Here is a 23142-nt window from a genome sequence, read left to right as displayed (position 1 = left end):
CATTTCCGTGGTATGGAAGTACTCTTAAAAAGTGCAATAGTGTGGCGGGTGTTAATGAAACTATCTGGTGTTACTGATTCAGAAAGATGTTCAAATCCCACCCTAGCAGCCAGGGAATGTAAACACAATGAATTAAATAAGAGTCAGGTTTAATATCACTGGCGTATATAATGAAATGTGTTGTTTTGTGACAGCAATATTTTGCAATACATAATGGGAAAAATACTGAGGCAGTGTTCGTTGTCCATTCGGAAATCTGATGGTGGAGAAGAAGAAGCTGTTCCTGAAATGTTGAGTGTGTTTCTTCAGGCTCCTATACCTCTTATTTAATGGTAGCAATGAGAAGGGGGCATATGCTGGGCGATGGGAGTCCTGCATGACGGATGCTGCCTTTTTGGGGCATCGCCTTTCAGAGGTGTCCTGGATACTAGAGAGGCTACTGTCCATGTTGGAGCTGGCTGAGTTCACAGCTTTCTGCAGCTCCTGTGCAGTGTCCCCTCCATACCAGGCGGTGATGCATCCGCGGTGAAAAGCTCATGTGAGTAATGCTGACCATGGAACTATATGACTGTCTTGAAAAACTCGACCGATTCACCAATGTGTTTCAGAGAAGGACACCTATCTTGCACTCTGGGTTATTATTGTTGACTCTTCTACATTTAGGACTGGTTGTTAAATCTAAGCACTAGTATTGTTATTCACACCCTAGGAATGAAAATTTTAAAAAAGTTTAACATTTCAATCAATGTAATCGATCTTTGTTAGGTGTGTGGAGATTATGACCATGTTCTCTCTTCCTGTGACAGCTACATCCTCTCTTCCATCACGACATAGTCTCTTGTTTTTAATATCCAGATAAAATCCAAGATGTGTGCTGGGTGGAAGGGCAAGGAAATTATTTTCACAGATTTTTCTCTTCAGGAGAAATTTGCAACTTTGTTATTTTAATGACCGATTTGATACAGGGTTGATACAAAAAAAAGAGGATTATGTAGGAGGAAAGTGTTAGATTTATCTTAGAGTATGTTAAAAGATCGTCACAACATTGTGGGAAGAAGTGCCTGTACTATGCTGTACTGTTCTGTGTTCACGTGGCCAGAACTTCCCATGAGCTTGCATTTTCTGCTTTATTGATTAAGCCACTGGATTGCCAGCCAGTCCCTCCATTGTCAATCCATTTATTCTCGTGTTGTCATGTCACCAACAACATGATTCATTGAAATCTTTTCCTCCCCACCTCCTTTAAACATGTAAAATTGGGTTATGTGCAAAATATAGCTACGTTGACTCTCTGCTTACATTTGTGTCAGACTGACAGGATGAAGCTGTAGTGAGGATTCCTCCTTTCTGCCTGTAGTGAGACAATGCCACTCCTTCCCAGTGTATTCTAATGTTGGATCCTGGTGTCTTAATCCAAGGATCTTTCAGAAGTAAAGAAAAAGGCACAAAACTTGTTGCTTCATTATTGTTTTATTAAGCGTTAATAGAACAAAGAGTTGAAAACAGGCAGTGATAGAGGTCTACTAATTGAAGAGGGGGAGGGTGCTCAGCATGGAGCAGCTCTTTTTGTACTACAGATGAGGAAAGTTCCATTCAAATATGTAGATAAGAGCCAACCAATGAGAAAGCTCCTATTCAGTAATACAGCACCAAGAGAAATATCCAGAATCATACCAGTATAACCATTAGGGGAGCACAATGAACAACTGTGTGTACATACTACAACCATTAGGAAATACACTAGGCGGTTACTTGTGTATAAGTAATGATATAAAATTCAAGCAGACAATGAATTGTTAAATTGCTAAGACAATATCAATCAAACAGTCTCAGGATAAACAGTGGAATGCAACACTAACACTGACATACTTTTCTCTTTCAGTCTCTTCTCGCCAAACAGCCTGCCACACCTTCAAGGCCTGCTGTAAGTATGAATGAAAAGATCATAAACTGTCAAAAACAAACATATTCCTCTGGGATATTAATTTCCATACAATAATTGCCTCTGGATTTGGACAAATCTCAGAAGTATCTCTGCTCCATTGTACATTGGGGTGCCACAGTGGTGTAGTGATTAGGAAGTCGCTATTACAGCTCGGGGTGTCAGAGTTTGGAGTTCTTGTACTCCTTCCCCCTTCCCTCACCACCTTATTCTGGCTCCTTCCCCATTCCTTTCCAGCTCTGATGAAGGGTCTTGGTCCAACGTGTCCACTGTTTGTTCCCCTCCATGGATGCTGCCCAACCTGCTGAGTTCCTCCAGCATTTTGTGTATGTTGTGCATAATTATACTCACTCCTCTGACCTAACCTTGTATCTTCCCTCACTTCAGATCTGTTTACAGATTTCCTCTTACAAGCTGAAACTGTCTCTACCTGAACCACTCAAGCAAAGCAATCCACATTTCAGCCCACTGAAAATTTTCACTCTCCAGCCGTTCTGAAAATTTTTTAACTTACTGACCCTTGAGTGTGATATTGAGCATGAAGTGTTTTGAAATGTTAATACCTACTGTATATACTACTTTTAAAAAAGAAAAAGTACACAGGAAATACTCAGGAGGTCAAGTGGCAATTGTGGAGAGATAAAAATAAAAACACCAGATTCTGCAGGTGCTGGAAAACTAAAGCAATACACACAAAATGCTGGGGAATCTCAGCAGGTCAGGCTGAGATGGAAGTGAATAAAGAGTCAACATTTTGAGCTGAGACCCTTCATCAGAGATACAAAGCAATGTTTCTTGTGTATTAACTATCATCAGAATAGAAATAAATTTTCTTTTCTCCATCTTATTTAGTTATAAATCTCCGGAAATTCCTTTTCTCCATATTAGTATTGTGTAAGAGGTTGTCGTAGCTTACAATGGGACATTGATAGGATGCAGAACTGGGCTAAGAGGTGGCAGATAGAGTAGAGTCAGTGGTGAGGAAGGCAAATGCCATGTTAGCATTCATTTCAAGAGGTCGAGAATACAAGAGCAAGGATGTGATGTTGAGGCTTTATAAGGCACTGGTGAGGCCTCACGTTGAGTATTGTGAACTGTTTTGGGCCCCTCATCTTAGAAAAGATGTACTGGCATTGGAGAGGGTCCAGAGGAGGTTCACAAGGATGATTCCAGGAATCAGAGGGTTATCATACAAGGAACGTTTGATGGCTCTGGGTCTGCACTCACTGGAGTTCAGAAGGATGAAACAGGATCTCATTGAAACCTTTCAAATGTTGAAAGGCCTAGACAGAGTAGATATGGAAAGGATGTTTCCCATGGTGGGAGAGTCTAGGACAAGAGGGCACAGCCTCTGGGTAGAAGAGCACCCTTTCAAAACAGGGATGCAGAAGAATTTCTTAAGCCAAAGGGTGGTGAATTTGTGGAATTTGTTGCCACATGCAGCTGTGGAGGCCAGGTTGTTAGGTGTATTTAAGGCAAAGGTTGATAGGTTCTTGATTGGACATGGCATCAAAGGTTGTGGGGAGAAGGCCGGAAACGAGTTGAGGAGAAGAAAAGAGAAAGGATCAGCCATGATTGAATGGCGGAGTAAACTCGATGAGCCAGATGGCCTGATTCTGCTCCTATGTCATATGGTCTTATGGAAAAGTATGAAGTGATACACTTTGGAAGGCAGTATACAAGGTTAATGACGAGATTCTTTTCAGCGTGGAGGAACAGGAGGATCTTGAGGTCCATGTCCATAGATCCCTCAAAGTTGCTGCACAACTTTATAGGGTGGTTAAGAAGGCATTTGTTGTGTTGGCCTTTATTAGTCAGAGGATTGAGCTTGGACCCCCAAGTTAATATTTCAGATCTATAAAATTCTATTGTGTTCAGTTCGGGTCAACCTTGTTATTGGAAGGATGTGGAAGCTTTAAAAAGAGTGTAGAGGAGATTTACCAAGATATTAGAGAGCTTGTCCTATGAGGATAGGTTGAGCTAGGGCTTTTTCTTTGCAGAGAGGGAGGATGAGAGGTGATTTGGTAGTTATACAAGAATAGGCATAGATGGAGTGAACAACCAAAGATATTCCCTGTCTGGAAATAGCTAAGTATAAGGGCATCATTTTAAGGTGATTGGGGGAAAGTTCTGAGGGATGTCAGAAGTAGGCTTTTTACATAGTGGTGTGTATGTGTGTGTGGAACACACTGTTAGGGGTGGTGGTAGAGGGAGAAACATTGGGGACATTTAAAATACTCTTAGATAGACACGTAATGAATGTAAAATGGAGGGCTATGTGGAGGGAGGGATTAGATTGATCCTTCAGTAGGGTGATAGGTTGACTCAACATTATTGACCAAAGGCCCTGTACTGTGCTGTAGTGTTCTAGGTTCCATGCTAGAGTCACTCTCCTGACGGAAGGAAAGCAAATACCTGTTACGTTGCATCCTTCACTGCTTTGGGGTGTTCCAACGCATTTTCAGGCCAGAGAGTCATTTCCATGCCTCTCCCCGCAAATGCTGACTGGCCTACTGAATGTTTCCAGCACTTACTATTTATCTCAGATTTCCAGCATCTGCAAATTTTGGTTGCTCATACCCCTGAAATGTAGGTTTTCTGTTGAGAACTGACAATTAAGGCAACTCTGGTGTTGGCTAAAGGGTGAAGATGGTTATTGCCATGAGGAGAAGAAGTTGGTCTTATACCAAGCTCAGCGTCTAAACTTGGGAAGTATGCTCTCATCCCAAGAAGGTGAGATTAGTTATGGTTGTTAAAATCTATTAGGTGTCTCAGTTAGCTATGGACATTAAATACTGGTATTACCAGTAGCCACCCAGATTCTGAAAATGGTGGGGGGGTATGGTGGAAAAGCAATATTGATGCCCTGTTCTATTGTGATTTCTACCAGGACTCTCCAAGGCAACCAGGTGGCTCTCCCAGGACCCCACGGCAACCGGGTGGAACAAATATGGTGACTGCTGTGCCGCCGATCTCATCAGGAACTCCGAAAGGTAAGTGGTGCAGGGACCTGGGACTTTGGATTCAGGGGCTCGCAGAACGGGTCAGGGTGCAGTCGTTTCCCTCATCAATGAGGTGTACTTTTGCTATAACCATCACACAATAAGCATGAGCAAAGCTAGTATATGTATTTTGGTGTATTTCTTGACTGTGGGTCAGTTCCAAATGGTTTCACAACTAATGGAGGACTTTGTGTTATGGAAGTGCTGTGGGGAAAACACAGCAGCAGTTTATGCATAGCAAGAACCAGCAGTAGACACCGATTTCTCTACCAGTTTCTCCCATCGTCAAATAAAATCTGTATTCTCTATATTTAAAAACATTGCACTGCTTCCTTAAGATGCTCCTCCTCCTTCTTTCTCCTTTCATCCACTTTCCCCTCCCTTTCCACCTATCACCTCCCAGCTTCTTACTTCATCCATCCCTTCTCCACCCCCCACCCCTTTTCTTCTCTTTCATATTTTGGAATCTTCCCCGTTCCTTTCCAGTCCTGATGATGTCACTATTTATTCAGAATCAGATTTATTATCACTGGCATGTGACGTGAAATTTGTTAGCAGCAGCAGCAGTTCAATGCAATACATAATCTAGCAGAGAAGAGAAAATAATAAATAAATAGTAATAATAAACAAGTAAATCAACTACAGTGTACATACATTGACCAGATTCAAAAAACATGCAAAAACAGAAATACTGTATATTTTTTTTTAAAAGTGAGGTAGTGTCCAAAGATTCAACATCCATCTAGGAATCAGATGGCAGAGGGGAAGAAGCTGTTCTTGAGCCATTGATTATGTGCCTTCAGGCCCCTGTACCTCCTACCCGATGGCAATAGCAAGAAAAGGGCACGCCTTGGGTGCTGGAGGTCCTTAATAATGGACGTTGCCTCTCTGAAACACTGCTTCCTGAAAACGTCCCAGGCACCCTGCAGGCTAGTACCCACGATGGAGCCGACTAGATCTACAACCTTCTGCAGCTTCTTTTGGTCCTGTGCAGTAGCCCCTCCATACCAGACAGTGATGCAGCCTGTCAGAATGCTCTCCAGGGTACAACCACAGAAGTGTTGACATGCCAAATCTCCTCAAATTCCCAATAAAGTATAGCTGCTGTCTTGCCTTCTTTATAACTACATCGATAAGTTGGAACCAGGTTAGATCCTCAGAGATCTTGACACCCAGGAACTTGAAACTGCTCACTCTTTCCACTTCTGAACCCTCTATGAGGATTGGTATGTGTTCCCTCATCTGACACTTCCTGAGGTCCACAATTGGCTCTTGCGCCTGATCTGATGAGTTCGTCCATCATGTGTGTTCCTTAAAGATAGAATGTCTTTTTTAAGTCACAAAATGTGTTATGTACCAGTGATTTTGATATTCTAATCAGGGAAAGTTGTACCAATTTGCACTGTCAATGCTAGTATACCATTACACCAAATAACTGCTTATAGCTCCAGTTGACTATTATGGTGCTTTACATTGCTGGACCTCAACTTGAAAAGGCTGTTGATTCTTGCCATGATAATTTCAATGGACTTGGCTTAGAATCTACCCTCTTTGGGAAGAGTTCCACATGTTTTCTTTCAAAGCTGGTTATGATTTTGTGCCTCGCTGGTTCTAGTTGATTGAACTACTTTCTCTTGATCTTACTGAATGCCACATCATTTCAAGGTGATTCTGTGCTATTAATACGTGACTTCAGAATTTTGTTTTGCCCTAAATGTGGAGGGAGTACATTCGAATTGGAAGGTTGTGACTAGTGGTGTCCCACAAGGATCGGTTCTGGGACCTCTGCTTTTTGTGATTTTTGTTAATGACCTGGATGTGTGGGTAGAAGGGTGGGTTGGCAGGTTTGCAGACGACACAAAGGTTGCTGGTGTTGTAGATAGTGTAGAGGATTGTCAAAGATTGCAGAGAGATATTGATAGGATGCAGAAGTGGGCTGAGAAGTGGCAGATGGAGTTCAACCTGGAGAAGTGTGAGGTGGTACACTTTGGAAGGACAAACTCCCAAGGCAGAGTACAAAGTAAATGGCAGGATACTTGGTAGTGTGGAGGAGCAGAGGGATCTCGGGGTACATGCCACAGATCCCTGAAAGTTGCCTCAGAGGTAGATAGGGTAGTTAAGCTCATGGTGTGTTAGCTTTCATAAGTCGAGGGATAGAGTTTAAGAGTCGCGATGTAATGATGCAGCTCTACAAAACCCTGGTTAGGCCACTCTTGGAGTACTGTGTCCAGTCCTGGTCACCTCACTATAGGAAGGATGTGAAAGCATTGGAAAGGGTACAGAGGAGATTTACCAGGATGCTGCCTGGTTTAGAGAGTATGCATTATGATCAGAGATTAAGGGAGCTAGGGCTTTACTCTTTGGAGAGAAGGAGGATGAGAGGAGACATGATAGAGGTATACAAGATATTAAGAGGAATAGAGTCTCTATTCAGCGCCTCTTCCCCAGGGCACCACTGCTCGATACAAGAGGACATGGCTTTAAGGTAAGGGGTGGGAAGTTCAAGGGGGATATTAGAGGAAGGTTTTTTATTCAGAGAGTGGTTGGTGCGTGGAATGCACTGCCTGAGTCAGTGGTGAAGGCAGATACACTAGCGAAATTTAAGAGACTACTAGACAGATATATGGAGGAATTTAAGGTGGGGAGTTATATGGGAAGCAGGGTTTAAGGGTCGGCACAACATTGTGGGCCAAAGGGCCTATACTGTGCTGTACTATTCTATGTTCTATGTAAATATCAAGAAAGTTCATCCAAGGACAGAGAGGACTTGTATTTAATTAGTGTTTTTCTATCTTTAAGGAACACACTTGATGGATGAACTCAGCCAACAAAATGCTTTTTGAAGTGTTGTCTCTATAATGTTGGAAATGCAATGACCATTTTTCATGTGAAAATTCCTCCAGACAGAGTTTGACTACGTCCAGGTGGTGTTTTTTGTGTTTCTTTGAAAAGGTGTTTATATCCACCTGACAGGGAGATAGACTCTGTATAAGCTCACTAATTCTGCTGGTTAGTGCTCCCTCAGTATTGCAGTGAGAGTGTCAACCTAGGTACAATAGCATAGCAGGTACAGTACAGTGATCCGCGAGGATTTTGTACATTCTCCCCATGGCCACATGGGTTTCCTCCTTGTGCTCCAGTTTCTCCCATATTCCAAAGACATAGAAGTTAAGGTTAGTAAGTTGTGAGCATATTGTGTAGCTGCCAGAAGCATGGTGACATTGCGAGCTACCCCCAGCACATCCTCAGACTGTGGTCATTGACGCAAACAATCCATTTCACAAATAAAGCTTGTACTGGAATTTTGGGCTGAGACGTTGTCTCACAACCTACTTGATGAAAATACATAGAGCCACAGAAGATGTGCAGCTGCATGCGATTTCTGAGGAAAACGCACAAAGTGCTGGAGGAACTCAGCAGGTCAGGCAGCATCTATGGAGGGCAATTAACAGTCAATTTTTCAGGCTGAGACCCTTCATCAGGACTGGAAAGGAAGGGGATCAGAAGCCAAAATAAGGAAGTGTGGGGGGCTGGAGAGGGGGGAGTACAAGCCAGCAGGTGATAGGTGAGACCCAGTGAGGGAGAAGGTAAGTGGGGGAGGATGGTAAAGTAAGAAACTGGGTATTGATAGGTGGAAGTGGTAAAGGGCTGAAGGAGGAACCTGATCGGGGAGGAGAGTGGACCATGGGGGAAAGGGAAGGAGGAGGGGAACCAGAGGGAGGTGAGGAGAAGAGAAAGGAGTGAGAGGGGAATCAGAATAGGGAATAGAATAAGTGAGGAAAGCGAATGGTGGACTGAAATTACTGGGTTAGAGAAATCAATATTCATGTTATCAGGTTGGAGGCTACCTGGGTGGATGTTCCTCCAGTGCGAGTTTGGCCTTATTGTGGAAGTAATGGAGGCCATGGCTGACATGCTAGAATAGGATTGGGAAGTCAAATTGAAATGTGGAACACCAGAACATTTCTAAATACACATTTGGGTGGTGGGGTTGGAGATGTGTCTCTACCAAAGGAGGTGTAAGGCACTCCTCACTCCTTCCCTCTACACCCTTGGTGTAGCACCTGCTTGGCCCCACCCTGGCACATTACCCCCCCCCCGCCAATTATGAGCAGTTGGTGCGCATCACAGGTCCTAGTTATACTATCTCTGAAAATATTGATAACGGTTTGAGGTCACCCCTCTTGTAAAGCCACTGCCCAGAAGGCAGTGGCAAACCACTTAGGGAGAACTTTCTAAGAACGTTCATGGTCAAAGAGTATGTTTGCGGATGTTATACCACACGGCACAAAATAATGCTTTTGAAATACACATACAAATATAATTCCATTGTTCAATATACCTGTTTGGGTGGGGTCAGGTAGAGAGGGACAAACAGCATTACCGACTGAAGTGTCCAAACTGTTTTCAGATAATTCCCTTGTCAGAATTGGATCTGTTACTGGCCATGAAGGAAGCTGAGGTTTAACGAAAAAGGATTGAGAGGATAGAATATAGTACTTTAATATGGCTTCTAGCACTCTGGAAATTTCCCTAGTTACAAAAATTGCTCCTTTGTAACTTACTTTGAAGTTAAAAACTAATAATTGAAATTGATTTTTAAAAGCTCACCACACCATGCAGTTCTTTGACCTCTGGTTGAACTTTCTGAGAGTAGAAGCTGAAAGCCCTAAAGCACTTACAGCTCCATTACTCCAGTGAGCACTTAACTATGATTAAATAACTTGAGTCTGACCATGTGCAATTCATCTACTTTGGATCACACTTTTGTTTGAGGAATGGTTGGGAAGGCAAGACAAGTCTCAGTGTAATGAAATGTCAATAACTAATTGAATCTTGTTCATGTGAGACTCTGAATTCAGCGTAATTATCTCCGATCTCGTGCTGTTGTATAGTCTTAAGATCAATAGCATTTTTCCAGTCTTCAGGCAGGGTCCTGAGCGCTAGAGGGCTGTCTTGAGTTGTTAAAACTAAACCTTAAAACTGAAATCTAGAATTGTATTAAAATACCCATTTATGGAGAGGAATGAACAGTCAATATTTCAGGGTGAGACCCTTCATCAGTCCCCGCCCAAAACGTCGACTGTTTATTCCCCTCCCTAGATACTGTTTGAGCTGCTAAGTTCCTCCAGTATTTTGTGTGTGTTGCTTTGGATTTCCAGCACCTGCAGAATCTCTTGTGTTTAAAGTCCCCATTTGTCACTAAATTGCATTGACTCCCAATTGTTCGACAAAGTTAAACCTCTCATCCTGGTTTTCCAATCCTTCCACAGCTTTGGAGTCTTTTTCTAATCTTCTATGGTGTCTGCATTCCTTTGGTATCTTGTACATCTTGTTAACCTTTACTTAGGCCACTAGGCACTGTTTCTAGATTCCAGGGAATTAAGGTGGGGAATAATATTCGAGAAGCCTTCTTTCTTTTTACACCGTGCATCATACTTTAACAGAGCAGCTCTTGGCCAAGCTAGACATACTCTGTTGATAATAACTTCCAAATGCAACTTTTCTGAGTGAAATTTATTGATTTGGGGTGCATTATGGAACAGGTCTTTCTGGCTCAATGAGCCACACCACCCAGCAATCCACCTATTTATCCCTAGCCTCATCCTGGACAAGTTACTTTACTGCCCTGCCCTGCCCATTACACTGCTGACATTTAGGGCAGCAATGAACCCACACACACATGGAAAGGAACATACAAACTTGCTTACAGAGAATGCCGGAATTGAACTCTAAACTCCAATTCCCTGAGCTAACCACAACACTACCATGAAGAAAATGTAAATCCCAGCATGGAGTAAGTCAGTATGGACAAGATGAGAAGTGATTGAAGCATCATTTGGTTAGAATCTGAACCAACACTAATAGGATGGTTGGCAACGCAATATGTGTTGTAGACCATAAGATGTAGGAGCAGAATTGTGCCAATTGGCCCATCGAGTGTGCTCCACCATTCAATCATGGCTGATCCTTTTTTCCTCCCCTCAGCCTCACTCTCCGGCCTTTTCTCCGTAACCTTTCATACCATTTCCAATCAAGAACCAATTCGCCAACCTCCGGCTGAAGAAATTTTTCCACATCTCAGTTTTAAATAGATGCTGCTCTATTCTAAGGCTGTGCCCTTTTGTCTTAGACCCCCCCCCCCCACCATGGGAAACATCCTTTCAACATTCGAAAGGTTTCAATGAGATCTCCCCTCATCTCTCTAAATTCCAGTGAGTACAGACCCAGAGCCATCAAATGTTTCTGGTATGATAAGCTCTTCATTCCCATTATCATCCTTGTGAACCTCCTCTGAACCCTCTCCAATGCCAGCACATCTTTTAGATGAGGAGTCCAAAACTGTTCAGAATACTCACCAGTGCCTTATAAAGCCTCAGCATCACATCCCTGCTTTTGTTTACTAGACCTCTTGAAATGAATGCTAACATTGCATTTGCCTTCCTCACCACCTTCTCAACCTGCAAGTTAACCTTCAGGGTGTTCTGCACAAGGACTCCCAAGTCTGTTTGCATCTCAGATTTTGGATTTTCTCCTGGTTTAGAAAATAGTCTGCACATTTATTTCTACTACCAAAGTGCATGACCATGTATTTTCAAACATTGTATTTCATTTGCCACTTTCTTGCCCATTCTCCTAACCTGTCTAAGTCCTTCTGCAGCCTACCTGTTTCCTCAACACTACCTGCCCCTCCACCAGTCTTCATATCATCTGCAAACTTGGCAACAACTTAACCATGGATCTTGTGCTCTAGCTATCATACACCTGCTGTTGCCCATGCAACAGCTCCCCTTCTCCACGCAGCTGATGAATCCAAAGGAACAGCAGAGACTAATGCAGCTTGGCACCAGCGGCATCGCAGGAGTTGCCAGTCAGTGTTGAACTCAGTGTAGGACTGCCTTAGGGACTCCAGCTCCGGACTTTGTCTCAATGTCCTGAAGCTTTCCCTGTGATTAGGTATAACAGCATGGCAGTGGAGGTTTGAGATCAGTGTCTTCCTTCTCCTAGATGAGCTGCCAGCTGTGGCTGATAGTCCCATCTGCCCAAACCGACTAATTTTAATGCACCAGCAACCCACCTTTGTCCCTTTTCCTGCCAGTAGAAACTGTTCGGCTGGGCTTAGTAGCTAAGTCGCACATGTAGGGCAGGAGCTGGACGTGGGTGTCAGAGGTTATTTGAGACTCATGTCATTGGGAGCATTTAATAGGTAGTGGGCTATGATATCCTTAAGGAATCATTAACTCCATTGGTGCTGGCAGTGGTGTAGTGGCATCAGCACCGGACTTCGAAACAAGTGGTCCCAGGATCGAATCCAGCTGGCTCCTATCTGTGCTGAGTTGAGCGTCGGATGAACAACTGCCTCATAAAAAACAAACAGAATGCTAAAGAAACAGCAAGACTGCCACCCAATGTGCCACAAGGCACAGAGAGGAATGATAGTTCCATCAATGTCCCAAAAGCAAACAAGGTTCACGATGAGACCATTCAATCTGCCTTTGCCACTGTCGAGTTTCAATCTGATCTGAACTCTATTGTACCTTGCTTGGCTCCACAAGAATATTGTAAAAGAACCTCTAAAACTCATTAATAAAATTTAAATTCCTACCACCCTTCTTGTGAAGATGGCTTTCCTCACAATCTCCCAGCTGGAATGTCCTCACTCTCGCAGTGAGCTTTTCTCGTCATCTGAACGAGAGGGCAAGCCCCTTCATCCCTCTTGCAAAGGAGGAAATAGTTTCCCTGTAACACTGATAATTTTACTTAATTAGGTAATGAAACATTCTCATGAACAAGGGAATGCAAGTCTTGTTCTCCAGCTTGATGCTTTAAGCATGATTGCCCTATGTGTCAGGGATTCCCAAACTTTTTTATGCCATGGATCTTTAACATTAACTGAGGAGTCTGTAGACCCCAGGTTGGGAGCCCCAGCTCTAGGTAGAGTCTCACTAAGCTTTTACACAACATCAAGCACTTTATTCTGTATCATTACTTTTAATTTTTTTGCAGCTCTCCAGTAACTTTTGAGAGATCCTGTATTTTTAGTACAGTTATCTGAAACTTGCTGCCAGTGAACATGTTCTGGCCTCTGGAGGCTCAGTTCATTTTGTATGACCATCACTTTCTGTTTTTTTTTAAATATTTCCTGTGTGGTTTAATTTTGATTTGATTTGAAACACACAGTGAAGAGACACACATATCCATCCACTCTTCATTTGCCCTTGAAACAGTAATATCTTTTCATGAGTAAGAGATCTCATTAAAAATCCTGAAGATAGCCTCTGTCTCAGATGATTTTTGAGAAGTTGTTCAACTCACTGCATTGCTATTTACATACACACTGGAAAGGCAGTAGGGTACATGTGCATTCTGAACTTTGCAGTCGATTTACAGGCTCCTGATTTCAAGAAATTGCAGGGAAACATTAAACTGAGGTGCGCTCTGTTGAACTAGGCTCCATCAGGTGGCTGTGTAAAAACAAACAAACACCCTTGTGATATCGGGGAAGAGCAGATGATTTGTCCCGGGACAGAGTCATTATTGAACCTTTGTCGCCAGTATTATTGAACCAGATTAATGAAGTCGCTAACACTGTGGTGTCTGTGGAAGTTTGTGTTCTATGTACACCTTTAACAAACTTCAGAAAGGTGTTGGATTGTCTATGAAGTAGTCTAGGATGTCCTGCAGTTGTACCTAAATGAAAAGCTGTATAGGACCACATGCTTATGTAAAGGGACGAGGCATTGACTACAGTAAACTGAGTGGAGCTGCTGTGCTCCCAATTTGGTGAATACAAAATCTGCTTTCATTTGTGCTGCTTGTTCTTCTGGTTAGGGGAGTTGCTTGCTTATTTTGGAGTGCCTAAGTGCAACCAGCTGCCCTTCAGTGTTGGGGAATATTCCTGGGGCTTCTCTAAACAATCTGGGAGTTCTGCATCCCTGATGTAGTGAAAGTGCTTAAGAAATATTAATAGCACTGAGAACAGATCTGGAAAGTTACAATTGCCAGAAATGGTATGGAGGGGCCACTGCACAGGATTGGAAAAAGCTGCAGAAAGTTGTAAACTCACCCATCTCCATCATGGGTACTAGCCTCCCCAGTTTCCAAGACACCTTCAAAAAGTGATGCTTCAAACAGGTGCCATCCATCATTAAGGCCCCCATCACACATGACATGCCTCTTCTCATTGCTCCCATCAATATATATGCTTATTGTTATCTATAGTTTTTATTACTATATATTGCAATGTACTTCTGCCACAAAACAGTGCAGTTCATGACATATGCCAGTGATAGTAAACCTGATTCTGGTTGTGACTGAATGGGCTGGAGTTGTTCGTGGTGGAGGTAGAGGGTAATTCTTTGAAGACCTTTGAAATTAACTGGGTGAAGATGAGGAGAAGGGTAGGTGGTCATAAATGAAGTGCTTCCTAATATACACTGCTTTTGATTTTTGGTCATATATGCTGTAAGGAATAAAATTATCTATTTTTATTTGTCACGTGCACATTGAAATGTTCAGTGAAATGCACTGTTTGCATCAAAAACCAATACAGTCTGAGGCTGTGCTGGGGGCAACCCACAAGTGTCGGCATGCTTCCAATATCAACATAACATGCCCACAACTTACTAACCTTGAATGCAGGTCTTTAGAATGTGGGAGAGAGCCACACCGTCGTGGGGGGAATCATACAAACTCCATACAACAATTGTACTGGCCACTATGCCAAAGTGTCTCTATTGAAGAGACTTGGCACTTTCTTACTACTTTGAAATTTGGAAGATGTAATCTCTTCACACAATGGAGTGGTTATTGGAGTGCCATGGTTAGCACGAAAGGCTTAAGAGTTTAGAGTTCAATTCCAGTGTTGCCTGTAAGGAGTTTGTAGTTCTTCCCATGACCATGCGGATTTTCTCCAGGTGCTCTTCCGACAGTCCAAAGACATAATGGTTAGTAGGTTAATTTGGCATTGTAAACTGTCCTGTGATAAGGCTAGGGTTAAATAGGTGGGTTACTGGGCAGTGCGGCTCAGTGGGTCAGAAGGGCCTGTTCTGCACTGTCTCAACAAATAAAATAATTAAATAAATATTTCAAGGGGATGTGGAAGTATGTGTGTGTGTAGGGTGTGAAAGAGGTGGGGTAGCAGCTAGTATGTATAGAAGACGCAGTTCACTCTAGACCAGATTATCAGAATGACATCTTTCTGTGCTGTAAATTCAGAGTAAAGTGTCTAAATTGGCAGATGATCATAGCATTTTGCAGTTCACTTGATTGCACTTCCTTCCACTTACTGGCAACATCTGAAATTAAGTCTTGTCCACGACAGCTGCATTGTACATTTGCTCTTGACACATTCTTCTGCAGAGTAAGGGAGACTGGGAATTATATATTTCAGTACTGGCAATAACCTTTTTTTTTAAACTTTAACCACATTAGTATTTTTTTCAGAGGACAGTCTTTTGTTCATTTCTCGCACATTAGTTTACAATTCTTTAAAATCTGTTTTGTCATTGCAAGGAATCAGTGCCAGAAAAGATCCCTTGAGCAGAGAAGTCCTGACCGCTGTCGTGTCTGTGAGATCAAACTGAGGTTTAATCGAGCCTGTCTGTGTTTTTCCCTGAATTCTCAGCTGTTCACTGTAAAAACAACAGTCAGTACTGATGTTCAAAGTACATGTCTGTCACCATATTCAAACCCGAGATTAATTTTCTTGCAGGCATTCACAGTAAATAAAAAGGAGCAATAGAATCAGTGCAAAACTGCACAGAAAGATGGACAAACAGCCACTCTGTAAAAGACAAACTGTGCAAATACAAAAAGAAAAGAATAATAGAAATAAATAAATAAGCAATAAATATTGAGAACGCGAGATGAAGAGCCTTTGAGAGTGAGTCCTTAGGTTGTGGGAACAGTTCAGTTTTGGAGTGAGTGAAGTTATCCCCTCTGGTTCAGGAGCCTGATGGTTAAGGAGTAATAACTGTTCCTGAATCTGGTGGTGTGAGTCTTCAGGCTCCTGTACCTCCTTCCTGATGGCAGCAAAGAGAAGAGAGCATGGCCTTGGAAGGTGGGAGTCCTTGATGATGAACGCTGCTTTCCTGTGACAGCAATCTTTGTAGATGTGCTGAATGGTGGAGAGGTTTGTACCTGTGATGGACTGGGCCATATCCACTACTTTTTGTAGGATTTTCCGTTCAAGGGCATTGGTGATTCCATACCAGGCTGTAATGCAACCAGTATATTCTCCACCACTATAGAAGTTTGTCAAAGAAGTTACATCAAAGTACAAAGTTCAAAGTAAAATTTTTTTATTGCAGTGCAGGTTTCCCCCGCTATCCAAAGGTAGAGCGTTCCTATGAAACGGTTCATAAGCCAGAATGTCGTAAAGTGAATAAGCAATTACCAATTATTAATATGGGAAAAAATTTTGAGCGTTCCCAGACCCAAAAAATGACCTACAAAATCATGCCAAATAACATATAAAACCTAAAATAACAGTAACCTATAGTAAAAGCAGAAATGATATGATAAATACATAGCCTATATAAAGTAGAAATACTTTTCTGCAGCACTGTCTAGCGCAGTGGAAATCTCACGGCAGCACTCTCGGTAGAAGTGCTCTGGGCAGAAACACTCTCTCCTGTAACCTTTAAGCTATGAAGCTACCAAATCATACCAAATAACACATAAAAAGCCGATATAAAGTAGAAATAACATATGTACAGTGTAATTTCACTTACCGGAATCGGGAAGACTCCAATAAATTGCAGCTTTGTCACAGTTAAACACTTATACAAATAACCACCTTCTGTAATTATTTTCTTCAGTTCTGCTGGGAACTTTTTGGCAGCTTCAGTATCAGCCGAAGCACTCTCTCCGGTAAACGTTAAACTATGAAGCTACCCTCGCCTCAGAAACTGATCAAACCACACATGACTACCTGTAAATCCCACTTTCACAACACTTTCATCACCATCGTCCAGTGCTTTCTGTTTCAGCTTATTAAAAAGACTGACTGATTTCTCCTTAAGTATAAGAAAACTTAATGGAACACCACGCTTTGTACACCCATCAATCCACTCAAGCAATAGACTTTCCATTTTATCCATTATTGGATGCCGACTAAGAGAGACCACTTTGCTACGAGCAGAACCAACAATAACATCGGCAGCTTTCAAAATTCTTTCTCTCTATGTATAAGTAGTGCAAATGGTGGACGCAGGCAAGTTCAATGCGCAGTGTCCTTACTTTGTTCACCACGATCGAAACGCTTAATTATGTCTAGTTTTACATTAAGTGTAACACCCTTACAAGCTCTTTTAGGCTTTTCCGATACCTTAGGACTCATCTTGCTAACGGATACACAAAATAAATCGAGATAAAGTACGTGTTTAAGCAATGGCGGCTGGAATGCAGTTCCGGGGGAGGAGCTTGGCTGTTCGGGCGCGTGCTGCCTTTTTTCGTAACAGTGAAAACACCTTCTGTTAGTGAAAACAGATAACTAATGTAGGTCTTTCGTAACAGCGAGGTGTTGTGAAGCGAACATTCAGAAAACGGGGTCCACCTTTACATACACGTCAGCACATACAACCCTGAGATATTTTTTCCTTTGGGCATACTTATTAAATCTTGACAGGATCAAAGAACAACAAACTGTCCAAATGCAGATATAAATAAATAGCAATATATAACAAGCATGAAGTAATAAGAGTTCTTAAAGTGAGACCATCGGTTGTAGAAACATCAGAAATAGAATGAGAGTAGTTATCCCATTTTGTTCAAGGCCTGATGGTTGAGGGGTAGTAACTGTTCATGAACTTGATGGTGCAAGTCCTGAGGCTCTGATGGCAGCACTGAGAAACGAGCATGGCCTGTGTGGTGAGGATTTTTGATGGATAGATAGATATTTTATTGATCCGAAGGACATTACAGTGTCACAGCAGCATTTACAAGTGCATGGATATATAAATATACAAATATTAGAAGAGAAGGTAGAACAAAAAATAAACTACCTCAAACAGTCCAATGCTATTTTTCTATGGCAACGTTTCATGTAGATGTGTTCAATGGTTGAGAGGGTTTTACCGGTGATCCACTTACCGTTTTGTAGCATTTTCAGCTCTGTGGCATTGGTGTTCTCATACCAGACTGTAATGCAACCGGTCTGCACACTCTCCACTATATCTAAAGCCAGGCTTTAGATGTTTCAAAAAGAACAGGGAGCGAAGCAAAAGAGGTGGGGCATGGCATTGCTAATCAGGGACAGTGTCATGTCTGCAGAAAAGGAAGAAGTCATGGAGGGATTGTTTTCTGGGCCAGTGTGGGTGGAAGTCAGAAACAGGAAGGGGGCAATAACTCCACTGGGTGTTTTTTATAGACTCCCCTCCCCCAATAGTAACAGGGATATCAAAGAGCAGATAGGGAGGCAGATTCTGGAATGGTGTAATAATAATAGAGTTGTTGTGATGGGTAATTTTAACTTTCCTAATATTGACAGGCATCTCCTTTGAGCAAGGGGTTTAGATGGGGTGGAGTTTGTTAAGTGTGTTCAAGAATGTTTTCTGATCCAGTACGTAGATAAGCCAACTAGAGGAGAGGCTGTACTTGATCTGGTGTTAGGAAATGAACCTGGTCAGGTGTCAGATCTCTCAGTGGGAGAGCATTTTGGAGGTAGCGATTCACAACTATCCTTTGCCATAGCGCTGGAGCGGGATAGGAGCAGACAAATTGGGAAAAAATTTAATTGGGGTAGGGGGAAATATGATGCTATTAGGCAGAAACTTGGGAGCATAAATTTGGGAAGTGTTCCCAGGGAAATGCATGGCAGAAATGTGGCAAATGTTCAGGGAACATTTGCATGGGTATGTTCCATTGGGGCAGGGAAAAGATGTTAGGGTAAAAGAATCATGGTGTACAAAGGATGTAGAAAATCTAGAGTTAAAAAAAGAAAGCTTCAAAAGTTTCAAGAAATTAGATACTGTTAGAGCTCTAGAAATTTCAAGGTTGCCAGGAAGGACCTTAAGAATGGAATTAGAGCTAGAAGGGGCCATGAGAAGGCCTTGGTGAGCAGAATTAAGGAAAGCCCCAAGGCATTCTACAAGTATAAAGAGCATGAGGATGACCTGTGTGAGAATAGGACCAATCAGGTGTGATAGTGAAAACGTGTGCCTGGAGTTGGAGGAGATAGTGGAGGTACTTAATGAATACTTTGCTTCAGTATTCACTAGGGAAAAAGACCTTGGGAATTGTGGGGATGACTTACAGCACACTGAAATGCTTGAGCATATAGACATTTAGAAGAGCATTAAGTTAGCTAAGTCACCGGAACCAGATAAGATATACCCCAGGCTACCGTGGGAAGCAAGGGAGGGGATTGCTGGGCCTCTGGCGATGTTCTTTGCATCATAGATAAGGATGGGAGAAGTACCCAGAGGATTGAAGGATTGGAAATGTTGTTCCCTTGTTCAAGAATGGAAGTAGAGATAACCCAGGAAATTATAAACCCATTGAGTCTAACTTCAGTGGTGGGCAAGTTTTTGGAGAAGATCCTGAGAGGCAGGATTTATGAGCATTTGGAGAGACATAATCTGATTAGGGATAGTCAGTATGGTTTTGTCGAGATACAGTATGGTTTTGTCAAGGGCATGTCGTGCCTTACGAGCCTGATTGAATTCTTTGAGGATGTAGCAAAACACATTGATGAAGGTGGTGTATCTGGATTTCAGTAAGGCATTTGATGGGTTCCCCTCATTCAGAAAATAGGGCATGGGATCCAAGGAGGGCTATGCAGTAGGGAAATTCTAGGCAGTTTCTAGAGTAAGTTACATGATCAACACAACACTGTGGGCTGAAGGGCCTGTAACGTGCTGTAGATTTCTGTGTTCTATCTTCACGCATCCATAGAAGTTTTTTGGGAGATTCAGTAAGCATCAGCAGAATGCGCCCCACCCTACAAACTTTGCTCACCCATTCTTCAGTTCCAGCTGGTAAATCACCTCTTGTGACTGATCAGATTAGCTTAATTAGATTCATTCACATGTACATCAAAACAGTGAAATGCATCATTTACTCTAATGACTATCACTGTCCAAAGATGTTCTGGGGCAGTCCACAGGTGTCACATGCTACTGACACCAATATAGCATGCCCACAATTTGTTAACCTTAACCTCTACAACTTTGGAATGTGGGAGGAACCTGGAGCACCCAGAGAAAGCCCATGCAGACATGAGGAGAACATTCAAACTCCTTAAAGACAGCAGCAGGAATCGAACTCTGATCTTATAGCAGTTATTGTAAAGTGTTATGCTAACCACTATGATACCGCACTACCACAAACTGACAGAGCAAACTTTTAGGCACAGTTTTGACAAATGGGGAAAATAGGTCAGCATTAGTGGGGAAATTCTCCTGAAAATATTATATTGGACATAAAGACATAGAGGGTTCAAACTTCCAAATTGCAGTCAGAAGAATTTCTTAGCCGAGCTTGACGTTAAGGGGATTGGAGTGGTCGTGGATTTAGTTCAGGGATTGAAGTTGGCTGTGGATATCAGTGAGAGAGCACTTCTGTTGCAGTGAACATAATCCTATTGGGTTCCCATAGTTATGGAAACAGATTCAAAATAGGAGTCAAAGATCCTAACTTGGAAAAAGGCCAACTTTACCAGAAGGAGAAGTGATTTAATAAAAAGTGGATTGGAAGAAAAATCAGTGCACAAAACAATGAGAGGCATTTAAGGAGGACATTCAAGCGAGCCAGGGTAAAGATGTTCCCCAAAAAAAAGTGCTGGGTGGCCCTCTTGAGCCTCCTGAATGTTCAGAGAGGATATAGTTTTTTTTTAAATTTGGTTAAATGTTTGCAATAAAAATGTACGGCATAATATGGCAGAAAATTTAGAATGTAGATTAAAGAGATTAACTTTGTCACGTGTACATCGGAACATTGAAATGTGTTGTTTATGTTGTTATCAAATCAGTAAAGATTGTGCTGGTAGCAGCCCACAAGTGTCGCCATGCTTCCAATGCCAACATAGCTTGCGCACAACATAATAACCCTAATCCGTGCATCTTTGGAATATGGGAGGAAGCTCACACAGTCACCGGGGACAGCGTACAAGCCCCTTACAGACAGGAATCGAATGCTAATCACTAAAGAGACGTGCTAGCCAATATGCTACTGTCTTGCCCTAGAGTAGGATGAATATATTTGCAAAGAAAATTGAAGGTCCAAAGATGTTTGTATACAGAGCAGGAGAGTAACTATGGAAAGCATAAGGTCTGTTAGGGAACTAAACAGTAATCTAGGTCTGCAAATGTGCTGAGGTTCTTAGTGAATACTTTGTTTTTACAAAAGGGGTAATTGTGATATTGTAGATAAGGAGGAAATCTGTGATTATTGGCTTGGGTAAGCGAGGGAATATTAAAGTGTTTAGCATCTTTGAAAGTGAATAAGTGTAATGTATGCCAGACTGTTAAAGGAGGACAGTGCAGAGCCCCTCTGACCATTTTCAATTCCTCTAGCTACAGCAATGGTGACGGAGAATTTCTTTGTCTTGTGTAGTCCCTCAGGATGGAGGGTGACTTGTTTCCACCTTGGTTCTTTGAGCCTTAATGTCACTGAAGCCAGTGGGATAGGAGCTGCCTGATAGGGCAGACAGATGGGGAGCTGGAGTTTACAGTGGACTTGAACTGCTGACATTCTGTTCCTGATGATGTTCTGAATGCCACATCTCCATTTTGTGTGGTTAGGAGCCAGTGATGCCTGGGTGTGGAAGTTACATCTTTTTCAGAGGCTTGAGACCAGTCTCAAATTTCTTCTGCTTTCCCCCTGTCAATGTTCAAGAGAAGTTTGGATAAGTACATGGTTGGGAGGGGTATGGAGGACTCCAGACAAGGTGCAGGTTGATTGGAAAAGGCAGAATAAGAGTTCAGCACCGACTAGATGGGCCGAAGGTCATGTTTCTACTCTGCATTGCTCTATGACTGCAAATCTCATACTTGGTGGTGAGATGAGGCTCCTGGTATCTTTAAAAATATGTAAATTGTTGGTGATTTTATTGAATGAGCTTTATCTGTACAAATTGGCTGCTGTGTTTCCTATATTACACTAAAACACAAAACTGCAAATAATCATAGACACAGAACACTATAGTACAGAAACAGGCCCTTTGGCCTATCCAGTCCGTGCTGAACCATTTAAACTGCCCAGTCCCCGCATCTGGAGTATTGCCCTCCATACATTACCCATCCAAACGCCTCTTGAACGTTGAAATCAAAATCGTGTATAGCACTTGCACTGTGGTGGTTTGTTCCACACTCACCACCCTCTGAGTGAAGAAGCTTCCCCTCATCTTCCTCTGAGGTATTTCACCTTTCACCCTTAACCCATGACCTCTAGCTGTAGTCTCAGCCACCCTCGGTGGAGAAAGCCTGCCTGCATTTACCCTATCCACTATATACCCCTCATAATCTTGTATTCCTCTATCAAACCTCCCCTCAATCTACATTCTAGGGAGTAAATTACTGAACTATTCAATCTTTCCTTGTAACTCAGGTCCTCCATCCCAGCAACATTATGTAAATCAGTGACCAAGCTGCTTTGTTTTACTGTGTTTTTTCCCCCTGTTTCTGTGACCGTACTTTATCAGTGTGAGAGCGTCTGTGATCGGACATCAGTGAGTGTAAAGGAGCTGGTTTGGAGAGGAACACAAACCACACAATAGTAATGCATGTCCATTTATCTTTCCTGCCAAACTGCTTTCACGGGACAAACTGTCATTTCCTGTGGCGCGCCTCCTCGGTGTATAAGGTGTGAGTTCAGCTCTAAACATTGAGTTGTTTCTTCTGATTCCAGGTCCTGCTGCTGCGAACGAAGGAGTGCTGGCCAACTTCTTTAATAGCTTATTGAGTAAAAAGACTGGTTCCCCTGGCAGTCCTGGAGCTGGAGGCGTACAGAGCACAGCCAAGAAGTCAGGTAAGGCCTTGGCACCTCTCGGAGGCTTCGGGCTGAAGACGGTGCCTTCGGTTACAACATCACTGCAAAGACCATGAGGCATGAGAACACAATTAGGCCATTCAGCCCTTCGAGTCGGCTTCAGCATTCAGAACATGGCTGATTCAGAATATAGAACTATACATGTCTTTCAGCCCACTATGTTTTACTGACTTTGTATCCTCGGATCAATGTAATCCTTTACTTCCC

General features: G+C 42.5%; 1 protein-coding gene across 1 annotated transcript in view; it reads left to right on the top strand.

Moving 5' to 3' along the window:
- The window catches only part of dync1li2 (dynein, cytoplasmic 1, light intermediate chain 2), a 130311-nt gene that overhangs the window by 91413 nt on the left and 15756 nt on the right, over positions 1-23142 (top strand). The window contains exons 10-12 of the mRNA XM_063067241.1: positions 1883-1924; positions 4833-4935; positions 22795-22914. Coding sequence (XP_062923311.1) covers positions 1883-1924; positions 4833-4935; positions 22795-22914 — 265 coding nt within the window. The remainder of the gene's footprint in view (positions 1-1882; positions 1925-4832; positions 4936-22794; positions 22915-23142) is intronic.

This window comes from Mobula hypostoma, chromosome 14 (assembly GCF_963921235.1).
Source record: "Mobula hypostoma chromosome 14, sMobHyp1.1, whole genome shotgun sequence".
Taxonomy (NCBI): Eukaryota; Metazoa; Chordata; class Chondrichthyes; order Myliobatiformes; family Myliobatidae; genus Mobula; species Mobula hypostoma.
Note: the sequence above shows the minus strand (reverse complement) of the source record. Positions and strands in the feature narration are given on the sequence as shown.